A 14,091-nucleotide genomic window follows, 5' to 3' on the forward strand; every position below is an offset into this window, starting at 1 on the left:
TTTACTCAAGTGCTGTACTTAAGTACAATTTTGAGGTATTTTTTTTACTTTGCTGGAGCATTTCCAATTTTCTGTACTTTTACTTCTACTCCACTACATCTCAGAGGCAAATATTGTACTTTTATTCCACTACAATTATTTGAAAACTTTACTTACTAGTTACTTTGCAGATATAAATGATTACATTATAAAACATACATTCACCACTTTAGTCCTATTTTATACCATGGCTATTTGAAAATAGCCAAGGTAGCCGATCTACAAACACCAGACGAGTACTTCTACAAACTGCTCCAAAACTAAACTATATGATATTTCTTAATCATTTCACCCAAAATGTTTATAACAAATGATGACTATTTAAATAGAAATAACACTGTCTGTCAGTTATGTAACATAAGAGATTTAAACAGGTTTAAATAGGATTAAATCTGACTTAGGCCAAAAAAATAATTACAAAATGGCCTAAATCAGTAAATAAAAAGTCACAAAACCATGTGACTTAGGCCCCAAAAAAATCCTAATTTGGACTAAGTCACATATGGAGTTCATTAGGCCATTATACTAAAAGGGGGATGGAGGGAACAGCATGATCATTTTCAATTAGGAGATGGGCCATTTTACCAGAGGTGGACAGTGTCATGAGAAGCTGACTTAGGCAAAAAAATATATATAATTTTGCTCAAAAAATGACTTAGTGCCATTAGTTTAGCAAGGTAAAACCTTTCACTTGATCAGCAGGGTGAGGGTGAGGGATGCTGCAGGCTCTATTTCAGCACTTTACCCCCCGGTAAGTGTTGTTACCTTTACTTTTAATAGTCTGGTCATTTCTGTGTTTTGGTGCTCCGGGCTGCAGCCTCTATGCCTGAGCGTTAAGCCGGGCCTGATACAACTGTTCCTAATCTATATGTACCATGGAGATTAAATGGTTACTGACATATCTTGAGTACAATACGTTTCTAGGTTCAATATGTATTGTATATATAGATAGATTTAAAAGCAAGCTCAAGACCCACATTTTTACTCTTGCTTTCAGTGGTTCCTGTAAATGTGTAGATTTAGTATAACTTTCAATAGGTAGAGTGTGTGTGGTTCCTTATTGAAGTGTGTACGGTGACAGGTAGTCTGTGTGTGTGTCTGTGTGTGCGTCTGTGTGTGCGTCTGTGTGTGCGTCGGTTCTCCTCAGTGTCTGGAGCAATTGATCTCCATTGACCATTACCATGCTACACACACACACACACACACACACACACACACACACACACACACACACACACACATTACCATGCGCACAGAACACCTTAGCACGTTTTTCGCTTTCCCCAAATGTCAGCTGTTTATTAGCCTGTTTGTGTTCGCTGGCTCCCGGGTTGCCAAATCATGTGCGTGAAACAAGTATCTACACTAGTTGTTTTAATTTCAGAATTTGTCTTTGGGACTGCATTTGATGTCATGAAAGGTGCTTTACAAATAAAGTTTATTATTATTATTATTATTACTAGACCATACCCGGTCGGCGCAGCGCATCCGTGGGGGGATATGTGCACATGATCTGGCAACCCGGGAGGCAGTTTGTCCCATAGCTGGGCAGCCCCGTAACCATGGCGACAGTGTTTGACACAAAAGCGCTAATAAGAAGCTGAGATTTGATGAAATTGAAAAACGGGCTTCACAGTTAAGTTCAGATGGTAATGGTCAATGGCTGTGTGCAAAATCAGAGCAATTGCTCCAGCCACTGAGGAGAACCGGGTAGCTTCACCTCCACTACAAACGCACAGAGGTTACTAGAATTATAGTAGGATTATTGGAGGAGGCACAGGGCACAAACAGACACATGAGCTTAATTGGCAGCGTCTGAATTTATGAGAATATGAAAAAACAACAAGTTGATTGGAGCAATAATGTAATAAACAGCTATCAATCAAATTCTGGGACACAAATACTGTAGCAAAAATAAGCTGAACGTAAAATGACTCTGGACACCTAACTGTACCATTAGCATGAATCATTATATCCTGTGATTGATGCTAATGCTAACAACACCAATATCTGAATGGAAATTTACTGCGTAGTAAATTGTGTTTTGTGTGTGTGCGTTTTGTGTGTGTGTGTGTGTGCGTTGTGTGTGTGTGTGTGTGTGTGTGTGTGTGTGTGTGTGTGTGTGTGTGTGTGTGTGTGTGTGTGTGTGTGTGTGTGTGCGTGCGCGTGTGTGTGTGCGTGCGCGTGTGCGTGTGCGTGTGTGTGTGTGTGTGTGTGTGAAAACCACAGGGGAGAAAACCTGTGCGCGATGGATTTTAATTAAAACACAAACAGGCCTAATCGGCACTTTCCGCTGTCCGGGCAAGCTGCTGTTTCAGCCCTATTTAATTAGCGGTTTACTGGAGTGATACAATGACTTCATTACGGATGCCAAAGGTCAACGCGGCTCGTGGGAGTGTCTGTTTGTGTGTGGACGGGGTTTTAAACATGGTGGGGGGGGGCAGTGATTTACCCAGCTTGGCGTAAAGAACATCTGATAGCTAATTGAATTTGTCTTCTCTGTACCTTCCCTCGCACAACACGGCTGTGTGTGTGAGTGTGAGTGTGTGTGTGTGTGTGTGTGTGTGTGTGTGTGTGTGTGTGTGTGTGTGTGTGTGTGTGTGACAGAGTCTCTCTCTGTCACACACACACACACACACACAAACGCGCGCGCGCGCGAGAGAGAGAGAGAGAGAGAGAGAGAGAGAGAGAGAGAGAGGAGAGAGAGAGAGAGAGACAGAGAGGAGAGAGAGCGAGAGCGAGAGCGAGAGCGAGAGAGAGAGAGAGAGAGCATGTCACGCTGATGGAATTGTCTGGGTGCAAACATCACACATTAACCCCTCGTGTGACCCCCATAAAGCAGTCTGCTGTGACGTTTATCTCTTTGATAAAGGATGCGGTCACAAGGCTCTGACAGATAGATCACTGGAGTTTAAAACCTCACAGATTTACACCCAGAGGAGCACGCCTTCACGTCTTAATGCAGAGGATTTACGCCGGCGCCACGCACCACCGCAAAATAGCAGATCTACAAGCTCACAGCGCGTCGCGGATGCGACGCGCTGTGAGCTTGTAGATCTGCTATTTTGACACCGTCGTACCATGCAGTATACATCAGGGCTAAGTCTCTCTGTCAGAACCTCTATATATGGTGTTGTACACGCTTACACACCTAGCCTGTACACAGTGGTGTAAAGTAACTAAGTAGATTTACTCAAGTACTGTACCTTAAGTACAATTTTGAGGTCATTTTACTTTACTGGAGTATTTCCAATTGTCTATACTTCTACTCCACTACATCTCAGAGGCAAATATTGTACTTTTACTCCACTACAATTATTTGAAAACTTGACTTACTAGTTACTTTGCAGATATAAATTATGATATTATAAAACATACATTAACCACTTTAGCTCTATTCTATACATTGGCCATTTGAAAATAGCAGATCTACAAGCTCACAACGTTGTGAGCTTGTAGAGTAGATCTGCTATTTTCAAATATCGAAAATAGCAAATATATACCAAATATACTTTTGGTACTTTAAGTACATTTTGATGCCAATACTTTTGTACTTTTACGGGAATACATTTTGAATTCTGGACTTGCACTTGTAACAGAGTATTTCTATATTGCAGTATTGATACTTTTACTTAAGTAAAGAATTTGAGTACCTTTTACTGCTGCTGTCTGACATCAGTGTGAAAGGTAAAAAAAGGAAAAAGGAGTAATGATTGGTGAAGTAAATCAAAGCCTGTCCTCCTTTAAGACTCCGTCAGAGCCCTGAGTGAGAGCTGTATTGATCTCTGCTAATTCACTAGCCTCCCTTATAGCATTGATAATCCTGTGATTCACAATGCTAATAGGTGAAGCTCTGCTGTCCAGAGAGGCTTCTACTGAGAGACATTGATTCTGGACCAGAGAGAACAAAACTCTCTCTTTCATTCTCTCTCTCTCTCTCTCTCTCTCTCTCTCTCTCTCTCTCTCTCTCTCTCTCTCTCTCTCTCTCTCTCTCTCTCTCTCTCTCTCTCTCTCTCTCTCTCTCTCTCTCTCTCTCTCTCTCTCTCTCTCTCTCTCTCTCACTCGCTTTCTCTGTCACCCTCTCTCCCTCTCTCTTTCTCTGTCTCTCTCTCTCTCTCTCTCCCTCACTCTGTTTCTCTGTCTCTTTCTCTCCCTCCCTCCCCCTCTCTCTCGCTGTCTCTCTCCCTCTCTTTCTCTCTCCCTCTCTCCCTCTCCCTCTCTCCCTCTCTCCTTCTCCCTCTCCCCCCGTCTTGCATTCCTAGCTGTATTTGATCATTTCCTGGGGGGTAGGGGGGGGGGTAGGGGGGGGAGGGGAGGGGGGCTCATTAGAGACAAAGGCTGTAGATTATCAACAATCAATGCCTTGCTCAATAAAGAGGCAGACTGACTGTGGGTTAATTACAGCACGCTGCAGATCTGATTCAGTTAGAATAGGATGTTATTACAGTTTGTTTCACAATTGCTAAAACAATAAAGCCCTTAATCTTTGGGCAAAACCTTAAAGACACAGTCAGTCGTTATTGTGATACGCTGGCGTCGCTAAATGGTCAACACAAATTGCTCACAGGTTCTCATTGGAAACAAGACCGCAAGGACTTTCATGAACGACCTGTTAAAAGGAATTATCCTTACACTTCAGTTAACACTTTCAATCTGGCGTCACTATTTAGTCATTATGCCATGTCATTCTATTTAGTCATTATGCCATGTCATTCTATTCTGTCATTATGCCATGTCATTCTATTTAGTCATTATGCCATGTCATTCTATTTAGTCATTATGCCATGTCATTCTATTCTGTCATTATGCCATGTCATTCTATTTGTCATTATGCCATGTCATTCTATTCTGTCATTATGCCATGTCATTCTATTTGTCATTATGCCATGTCATTCTATTCTGTCATTATGCCATGTCATTCTATTCTGTCATTATGCCATGTCATTCTATTTGTCATTATGCCATGTCATTCTAGGAAGTTTAACGTGTTCCTTTCACCCGCTACGTCCTACCGGGGAAACCCCCCCTCCCTGTCAGAGGATAAGAAACAGCCTGCTCACTCCTCATGCATTGAAGGAAGCATGAGCTCAGTTCGGGGCTCTCCCCAGTCTGGCAGAGGGAGAGTAGCGCCCAGGATTACAGCTTAGCTTAGGCAATGGCACTGGGTGAAAAAAATGGGTTACAAAAGTCGTGGGATAAAAAAAAGAATTGAAAAAAAGATCAAAGGGTTTTGTGAATATAGTTTGAAGGTCTTATTGTTGTGTAAGGTCAGTATTGATGACCAGCGTCACGCGGAGCATGCGGAACATAAAGCTGTTCTGCTTGCCTAATGCACAGAAACCAGCCAATCTATGTCGATCGGCTAATATCAGTGCACAACGACGTACCTTGAACTTAGCCCGTACCTTGAACCTCTGCTTGCGGTTGTTCAGCTGTATGTACAGGCGGTGAGGTCCGTTCCAGTTGCCGTACACGATGTCCGTCTTGCCGTCGCGGTTGAAATCGGCCAGAGCCACACCGCGGCCATGCTGCATGGGGTCCTCCACACCTATAACACCACACACAATGTAAACATGCTGCATGGGGTCCTCCACACCTATAACACCACACACAATGTAAACATGCTGCATGGGGTCCTCCACACCTATAACACCACACACAATGTAAAAGATGCTGCATGGGGTCCTCCACACCTATAACACCACACACAATGTAAAAGATGCTGCATGGGGTCCTCCACACCTATAACACCACACACAATGTAAAACATGCTGCATGGGGTCCTCCACACCTATAACACCACACACAATGTAAAACATGCTGCATGGGGTCCTCCACACCTATAACACCACACACAATGTAAAAGATGCTGCATGGGGTCCTCCACACCTATAACACCACACACAATGTAAACATGCTGCATGGGGTCCTCCACACCTATAACACCACACACAATGTAAAAGATGCTGCATGGGGTCCTCCACACCTAGAGTCATGTATTACACCACAGACAGATGTAAAAGAGCCAACCACCAGTGGCGTGCACAGACATTTTGAGGGGCAGGTGCTCAAGTAAATTATACTTTTTTTTGTTTACTTGGTCTGCTCTTTTTTCCCTCTACACCTATACCTCTTTGCCAAAAATAGCAGATCTACAAGCCCACAACGCCTCGCAGCGCGAAGCGTTGTGGGCTTGTAGATCTGCTATTTTTGGCTGAAGTTCTCCTCAGAAAAGGGATGCTAGGTTTCGAGTGGTTAAGGTAAAAAGAAAATCATATCACATAAAGATTTGGCGGACCCCCTGTAGTAACTCTGAGGACCCCCTACGGGTCCCGGACCCCCTGTTGAAGACCCCTGCTGTAAACTGAAAAAGGGCACTTCTGGTCAAGAGGGCAAAGGGCAGGTGCTCTAGTACCACCTAGAGTCTATCTGTGCACGTCCCTGCCAAGCACGGTATACAATAATACAAACTCAGATTAAACACTTTCATAATCCTATTTTAGACTTTGGCTATTTGATTATGAAACATTTTGAATAATTTTTAAAACAATTTACAACACACATTTTTATTTATGGGGTCCCTGGCACAAAATGTTTTTCTGATTTGGTCCCTGGCCAAATACATATCCATTCAGGTGTCCTTGTTTGAGACACTGCTGTAAATAACATACAAGCATAAAGCTGTCACATTAAACTGTGTGTAACTACTGTACTGTGTGTGTGTGTGTGTGTGTGTGTGTGTGTGTGTGTGTGTGTGTGTGTTTACCAGCTTGTTGGGCCACGTCCGTATAGGTTCCGTCTCCGTTGCTCTTGAACAGAAAGTTGGGTCCGTACTCGTTGTCACAGAAGATGTCAGAGTGTGTCTGACTCACGATGGGGCCCACCACCACCCCTCGCCCTCCTGCACACACAGAGAGAGAGAGAGAGAGAGTTACAGTACGTTTTAAAATGAAAGGAGTAAAAAGGTCCCTGTGGTAAAATGAGAGGTCCATTAATTTAACTCCGAGAGCATAAAGAATGACCTGTAAGGGTCAATTTGTACACGTTCAGACTTAAACGGGCACTTCCACGTTCCGCTGTGACATGATTAAAAAGAGACGATGAGACGAAGAAGATGATGAGGCACAAATATGGAGAGACAGACGGTAAAGGAGGACAGGTTAGGAGAGAGAGAGAGAGAGAGAGAGATCAGAATCCATAACAGAACCGATCACAGGGAGGATCATTACTGTGTCTTTCCAGGCCATTTCCTTCTGAGCGGGGCCGAGCCTTTCTGCTGACACAGACTGGACTACAACCCGCACGGATGCATGCACGCACACGCGCACGCATGCGCACACACACACACACACACACACACACACACACACACACACACACACACACACACACACACACACACACACACACACACACACACACACACACACACACACACACACACACACACACACACACACACACACACACTCCCCCGTACAAACACTCACACAGGCTCTCCGGTGTAAAGCAAGGTCTTCACCACATCAACCACAGCGTCCCTCCCTGTTCTGGGGGGCGATCATTCGTTGAAAATAGCTCTATAAAGCTTGTAGATCGACTATTTTGGACGACAGGATTTGGTGTGGGGGGGAACAGGACGGGACCTAGTATAGACCCCTGGGGAGAGTTGAAGTGGTTGAACCCTACAGAATGCATCTCATGTATTATTTACTGTATTATCTTGTGTTGTCCTTGCTTACTGTAAGTCGCTCTGGATTCAGAGCGTCTGCTAAATGCCTAAATGTAAATTGTAAATTGAAGCCTTCTTTCCATTGCGTGCAGATCGGCTGTTTTCGAGAGAAAGACATTTGGTGTAGAGGGAAGAAAGGAGGGGACCGCTGGAGGACTAAACAAAGTATATACTAATATTTAAATGGTTAAAGTCTTCTTCCTGTCCTTTGCGTGCTCAATCAGATTCTCTGTTAAACTCCCTGATTTACTCCCTGATTTACTGTCCGGATCTGTCAGGCCCGTGTAAACACTGCCAGGCCCATCGCCCATAAAACTCCCCCCCCGTCTCTCACAGAGACATGTAACCGTCAGAAACACAACTTCTCCATGTGTCTCTCTGCGCTGATTAATGGAGGAATGATGACAAATACATATACAGTAGATCACTCATACTGTAAGTCATTCATCCCACCACTGGCTGGCTGACTCTTGCCCCCTAGTGGCCATGATGGCATCCTACATACTTATAATGTGGAACGTGAGGGAGGGAAAAATTCACAGGCGGCTGAATCGTCCGATTCTGCCGATTCAGTGTCCAGAGTGGAGTGGATGGGATGAGCGGTCTGAAGAAGTGCCCACTACGGATGGGCACATGTATCTCACTAACTGTTCATCACATCCACTTTAAACAGGTTATTGCTGAGGAAGAACCCAAAGAAGTGCAGAGTGTCGACTCGAGTGTAAAGTTGATGGGATGAGCGGTTCTCCAGAACCGGCCATCTCCGAACAGGGCACAGCATTAGAGAGAATTATTATGGGACCCCCTCCCGCTACCACACACACACACATACACACACACACACACACATACGCGCACACACACACACACACACATTGTGTGTGTTGATTTCGTCGACTGAAACTAAGACGAAACATTTTCGTAGACTACCTTTTTTCACTGACGAAAACTAAATAAAAACTAAATAAAAACTAAATAAAAACTAAATAAAAACGAAGCTATTATGACTAAAACTAAGACTAAATAAATTGACAATTTCCTCAACAAATAAAAACTAGACTAAAATGTTTGGGAGGGGCTTGTGGAGAAGAGATCCAGTAGAACCAAGACAAGTCATCATGGGTGGGTGTCAAACTGTCACAGACCAAAAATAGTTGATCTACAACTATCTGCTATTTTCATCAGCCATTTCGCCCCCCAAAAAAAATGTAGTAGTAGTTGACTAAAGCTGGACTAAAACTAAAAAAAATCAGATGACTAAAATATGACAAAAAATAAGCAGAATCTTATTCAAAAGACTATGACTAAAACTAAATACAAATTTGCTGTCAAAATCAACACTGACATACAGTACACACACACACACACACACACACACACACACACACACACACACACACACACACACACACACACACACACACACACACACACACACACACACACACACACACACACACACACACACAGGCTACTGTACGGCTGATGGTTTTAGATTCTGCACAGATCAGCCAATCTGTAAAAAAAATATCCGACAGGGTTTGTAATAGAACATGAAGGAGAGCATGATAGAATCATTAGTTGATGATACGCTGAATCTGCTTTACTCCAATAGACAGAGAGACCACAGTTTGGGGGGGGGGTGGGGGGGTGGGCTGGCTAAACCGGCCTCTGGCTGTCACACTTGCAGGAGTCCGTGTGACACTCTGCCTGCGGAGCCCACTTAACCCATTAAGACCGGGAACTCACCTGTGTAACGTAACCACATAAACCATTATTTTACACTTTGGGCTATTCAAAAATAGCAGATATACAAGCTCATAGCGCGGCACTCGGAGCTTGTAGATCTGCTATTTTTGAAAAATCGTGAATTTGTTTGTAAATCTTTGAATATATATATATTTTTAAAGTGAACATTTTTAACTCAAATCTTTGCTTCTGGGGGGGTCCCTGGAACAACATCATTTGAGATGGGGGTCTGCAGCCAAATACATGTCATTTTGGGGGGCCTTGACATGAAAAAGGTTTGAGAACCACTGATATTATAGCAACATAAGTTTGGAGAAAAAAAACTGTTAGGATTTAGAAGACATTTGTAGGTTTTAATGGGATAATGATAGATGCCATCTCTGGCCCATTGAGCTGGTCCATGCGGGCGCTGATCTATGGGAGCGCCGTCCTTCCCCTTTTCCCCCCCTCCCTCCCTTATGACTTTGACTGGGGAGTAAACAGCTGACAGGGCCAAAAGAGCCGGCTAATACCCCTCCACCGACCCCCCCCCCTCTCTCTGCCCCCCCCCTCTCTTACTCTCCTTGTTCTAAAGCACTTCTCTCTCTCATTCTTCTCTATAACAGCGTCACAGCTCTGGTTCTGCCTCATACGTACACACCCCCCCCCACCCACAGCTCTTCTGAGCACTTTCTTTACAGAGCTCCATATTTCAGTCTCCAGAGGGGGGGGTACGAGGTGCACATGACCCCCACCCCCCCGTTCCCCCTTCAAGTGTAAATCAAAGACTCAGGAAGTCTGGTGGTTCTCCACTGGTTCTCCATTAACCCATTAAGACCGGGAACGCATCTGTGTCATTCTTAGATTTCTTTGGGCTATTCAAAAATAGCAGATCTACAAGCTCATAGCACGGCAGTTAGATCTGCTGTTTTAGAAAAATCGCAAACATTTTTGCAAATCAGTGGTTCTCAAACTTTTTTCATGTCAAGGACCCCCAAAATTATATGTATTTGGCCGCGGACCCCCATCTCAAAATATGTTTTGCAGATCTGCTATTTTTGAATATCCCAAGAAATCTGAAAATTACACATAGATGGCGTTCCTGGTCTTAATGAGTTAAAGCCATGATGAGCAGCATGAGCCCGGTGACATGGAACACGTGGTCACACTGACCTTCGCTTCTCTGTGGCTGACGGTCACTCCGTCTCGCTCTCTCTCTCTCTCTCTTACTCTCACTTACTCTCCCATGTCTCTCTCCCCTGTCTCTCTCCATGTCTCTCTCCCATGTCTCTCTCCCATGTCTCTCTCCCCTGTCTCTCTCCCCTGTCTCTCTCCCATGTCTCTCTCTCTGTCTCTCTCCCTGTCTCTCTCCATGTCTCTCTCCATGTCTCTCTCCCATGTCTCTCTCCCATGTCTCTCTCCATGTCTCTCTCCATGTCTCTCTCCATGTCTCTCTCCCATGTCTCTCTCCCATGTCTCTCTCCCATGTCTCTCTCCATGTCTCTCTCCATGTCTCTCTCCCATGTCTCTCTCCCATGTCTCTCTCCCTGTCTCTCTCCCATGTCTCTCTCCATGTCTCTCTCCATGTCTCTCTCCCATGTCTCTCTCCCATGTCTCTCTCCATGTCTCTCTCCCATGTCTCTCTCCCATGTCTCTCTCCATGTCTCTCTCCCATGTCTCTCTCCCATGTCTCTCTCCCTGTCTCTCTCCCATGTCTCTCTCCATGTCTCTCTCCCATGTCTCTCTCCCTGTCTCTCTCCCATGTCTCTCTCCCATGTCTCTCTCCCTGTCTCTCTCCCATGTCTCTCTCCATGTCTCTCTCCCATGTCTCTCTCCCTGTCTCTCTCCCATGTCTCTCTCCATGTCTCTCTCCATGTCTCTCTCTCATGTCTCTCTCCCATGTCTCTCTCCCATGTCTCTCTCCATGTCTCTCTCCATGTCTCTCTCCCATGTCTCTCTCCCATGTCTCTCTCCCATGTCTCTCTCTCTCAGACAGGTGAGAACACACTGAACGCCCGGCTGACCTACCGGTGAACTTGTTGACCCCGGCCTGCTCGGCCACGTTGGAGAGGGCGATGACCCCTTGGGAGAGGTCGCTGGCGGCCTCATCCATCTCGATGAGGGCGTGGGGCCCCACGCTGCCACTGGCGTAGTTGGCGATGTAGATGGCGTAGCGGCCCGTACCCTGGTGGAGAAAAACACAGGGCATAAAACAACATGGTTTAATGTCTATTTATTTTAACATTATGACACATTTTTTACTTCTTCATTTTTCCTGATGTTAATGTAATGTGTTGATGAGGTTATCATAGATATGTATTCTCTACATTTCCCAAAAAAGGATAATATATGTATTTAATCCAGTCTGACCAGGAGCAGAGATACCTGTATCTCCATCAGTGATGAAAAGATTAATGCAATATGAATGTGATGTCAAAAGCAGATGCATGGTTCATAATTCAACCCTGTGCGCATGAGTGTTGATTTCCTCTAAAACTATGACGAAAGGCCTGGGCCGCAGTGTGGCGGTCCAGGCACCTTAGGCTGCAATGCCAGCCTGACAGCATGTCGCGGGTTCGACTCCCGTTCCCGACGACCTTTGCTGCGTGTCAACCCCCCATCTCTCTCCCCATTTCCTGTCAGCCTACTCCCTATCCCTCTCTAATAAAGGCATTCAAAAAAATATTATAAAATAAAAACTATGACGAAAAATGTTGGTCGACTACCTTTTTTCACTGACGAAAACTAACTAAGCTATGGTGACTAAAACTAAGACTAAATATATATTGACAATTTCGTCAACAAATAAAAACTAGACTAAAATGTTAGTGAGGGATCTCGTGGAGAAGAGATCCAGTAGAACTAAAAGACAAGTCATTTTATGTTTGGTTGCGCTCGGGTGTTGAAAAGAGCAGATCTACAAGCTCACAACACGTCGCAGCTTGTAGTTCTGCTCTTTGCTTGTAGATCGGCTATTTTCAGCATGCAACCAAGTGTAAAATCAGCCATTACGACGCCATCAAGGCACCGCCAAAAAAATACATTTTAGTCGACTAAATCAACTGTAGATTTAGTCGACTATAACTAAAACATTTCAGATGACTAAAATATGACTAAAACTAAATAAAAAATTGCTGTCAAAATCAACACTGATTGGAGTTCTTGTGTCTATTGTATTGAAGTGTGTTATGTGTTGAGACAGCAGGGACATCGTTAGTTAAATCTGGGGAATCAATCAGTATCCATCTACTGTGTTCATCTACTGTATCTCACCTGATTGATTGATCAATCCATCTATTGATCTACATCACTGGTTCTCAACCAGTGGTCCGGGGACCACCAGTGGTCCTTGAAGGGGGTTCCAGGTGGTCCCCAGCTAAATGATGGAGAGTTGGTAACCAAACGGACCTTTATAGATCTTTAACTCTTGAGAGTGTAAAATGAAACCAAATGGACCCTTACAGGTCCATTTGGTTTCATTTTACGCTCTCAAGAGTTAAATTATTGCTAAACATCTGCATTACTTAATTAAAGAATTTAATTAAGTACATTTAATTGTTGATTTCCTCTAAAACTATGACGAAAAATGTTGGTCGACTTGCTTTTTTCACTGACGAAAACTAGAACTAAAAGACAAGTCATTTTATGTTGATTGAACAGGCCAATGTTGATTGAATTTTGATCAACATTGGCCTGTTATCTCTCCTATGGAACCATCATCGATACAACATGGAATTGTGGACAAAATCGTATCCAATGACAACTAAATATTAGAAGTCTTGGGTCTAAGAGTCTAAATCTCATCAAACGGTGGTCTGTGGCTCAAATGCCCAATAAATAATGGACCTTGATATGAAAAGTGTTGAAAACCAACTGATCTACATGATCTACTGTGATCTGACTGATCAAACTTCACAGTAAGAGCCATAAGAGCCCCAGAAACAACAAGAACAACAGGGGACGATGCTGTCACACTGCCATTTAACATCGTCTATTTTACAGTAAGACACTGTTCAATGGTTTACATACAGTATGAACACATAGACACTGTTCAATGGTTTACATACAGTATGAACACATAGACACTGTTCAATGGTTTATATACAGTATGAACACATAGACACTGTTCAATGGTTTATATACAGTATGAACACATAGACACTGTTCAATGGTTTATATACAGTATGAACACATAGACACTGTTCAATGGTTTACATACAGTATGAACACATAGACACTGTTCAATGGTTTACATACAGTATGAACACATAGACACTGTTCAATGGTTTACATACAGTATGAACACATAGACACTGTTCAATGGTTTACATACAGTATGAACACAAAGACACTGTTCAATGGTTTACATACAGTATGAACACATAGACACTGTTCAATGGTTTACATACAGTATGAACACATAGACACTGTTCAATGGTTTACATACAGTATGAACACATAGACACTGTTCAATGGTTTACATACAGTATGAACACATAGACACTGTTCAATGGTTTACATACAGTATGAACACATAGACACTGTTCAATGGTTTATATACAGTATGAACACATAGACACTGTTCAATGGTT

The 14,091-nt window shown here is 43.6% G+C and overlaps 1 protein-coding gene across 1 annotated transcript in view; it reads right to left on the reverse strand.

Moving 5' to 3' along the window:
- The window catches only part of LOC311058957 (cartilage acidic protein 1-like), an 83,481-nt gene that overhangs the window by 38,121 nt on the left and 31,269 nt on the right, over positions 1-14,091 (reverse strand). Inside the window, exons 5-7 of the mRNA XM_084076516.1 lie at positions 11,528-11,684; positions 6,806-6,940; positions 5,445-5,587 (exon numbers count right to left, since the gene is read on the reverse strand). Of these exons, the coding sequence (XP_083932642.1) occupies positions 5,445-5,587; positions 6,806-6,940; positions 11,528-11,684 (435 nt within the window). The remainder of the gene's footprint in view (positions 1-5,444; positions 5,588-6,805; positions 6,941-11,527; positions 11,685-14,091) is intronic.

This window comes from Gymnoscopelus microlampas (assembly GCF_963454915.1).
Source record: "Gymnoscopelus microlampas genome assembly, chromosome: 13".
NCBI classification, from domain to species: Eukaryota; Metazoa; Chordata; class Actinopteri; order Myctophiformes; family Myctophidae; genus Gymnoscopelus; species Gymnoscopelus microlampas.